Here is a 969-nt window from a genome sequence, read left to right as displayed (position 1 = left end):
GGGGTATACACAGGATGATCAGGAGCTCTGAGCAGACCACTGGGACAATTCAGTATGGCAAAGGTGACCAGTGAACCACAGAAGCCTAATGAAGATGTGGACGAACAGACCCCAGCAACCTCAAGTACCAAAGGGAGGAAGAAGGGGAAGACACCCCGTCAACGACGGTCCAGAAGTGGCGTTAAGGTGAGATGATCCCGACCAAACCCCTTCTCTTTGCCCCACTGATTCCGCCACCCCAAGACTCCTATCCTTTCCTTGCCTCACTCAAACCCCCTCCTCAACTCACACCCTTCTCATGAAGCCTATTCCTATGCATTTCCCACCTTCTTTCCCAAAACCAACGCCCTCTGGCCTGACTGTGATCTCCCTATAGGGCCTAAAGACCACCAGGAAGGCGAAAAGACCCCTTCGAGGGAGCTCGAGCCAAAAAGCCGGTGAAACTAACACCCCTGCAGGAAAACCTAAGAAAGCTAGAGGACCAATACTGCGTGGTCGTTATCACCGGCTGAAAGAAAAAATGAAGAAAGAAGAGGCCGACAAAGAGCAAAGTGAGACCTCAGTTCTGTGATGTCTCTAGAGGTCTGCCACTGAAAAGTCATCCATCATACAGTCAGTGAATTCTACACCAACAGGTTAAAACCATGAAAATAAAATCAACCTGAATCGAAAGGATATGTCTCTGCGACTTCTCTGATGGTGAGGAAGGAAGGAGTGAGGGGAAGAGGGAGGTGTGTGTGAGAAGGCAGGGAGGTGGCTTCTGTGGGGTTTGAGGCCAGACCAACAGGTCCACAGCTGGAAACTGGGGGATAAGGACTGGCTCAGGACTAAGCACTGAAGATACATTTCCTGAACACTTTAATACACAAAGAGTAAAAGGGGTTGGTGTTTCTACCTGTGTGTGTTTTGCTGGGGAAAGAGGGATGTGACTTCAGTGCATTGATTGTCAGAACCTGTATGGGGTGAGGT

The 969-nt window shown here is 49.7% G+C and overlaps 1 protein-coding gene across 1 annotated transcript; it reads left to right on the top strand.

Moving 5' to 3' along the window:
* On the top strand, positions 1-669 carry LOC117977597 (uncharacterized protein CXorf51A). Its single transcript, XM_034949762.2, has 2 exons — positions 1-186; positions 377-669. The coding sequence occupies exons 1-2, from the start codon at positions 55-57 to the stop codon at positions 569-571; spliced, it is 327 nt and encodes a 108-aa protein (XP_034805653.1). The 5' UTR covers positions 1-54; the 3' UTR covers positions 572-669.
* The last annotated feature ends 300 nt before the right edge of the window (positions 670-969 follow it).

This window comes from Pan paniscus, chromosome X, assembly GCF_029289425.2.
Source record: "Pan paniscus chromosome X, NHGRI_mPanPan1-v2.0_pri, whole genome shotgun sequence".
Classification (NCBI taxonomy): domain Eukaryota; kingdom Metazoa; phylum Chordata; class Mammalia; order Primates; family Hominidae; genus Pan; species Pan paniscus.
Note: the sequence above shows the minus strand (reverse complement) of the source record. Positions and strands in the feature narration are given on the sequence as shown.

Coding starts and splice junctions, on each gene's coding strand:
- LOC117977597 (XM_034949762.2), top strand. CDS start 55: ATGGCAAAGGTGACCAGTGAACCACAGAAGCCTAATGAAGATGTGGAC. Junction 187..376: donor GGTCCAGAAGTGGCGTTAAG/GTGAGATGATCC, acceptor ATCTCCCTATAG/GGCCTAAAGACCACCAGGAA.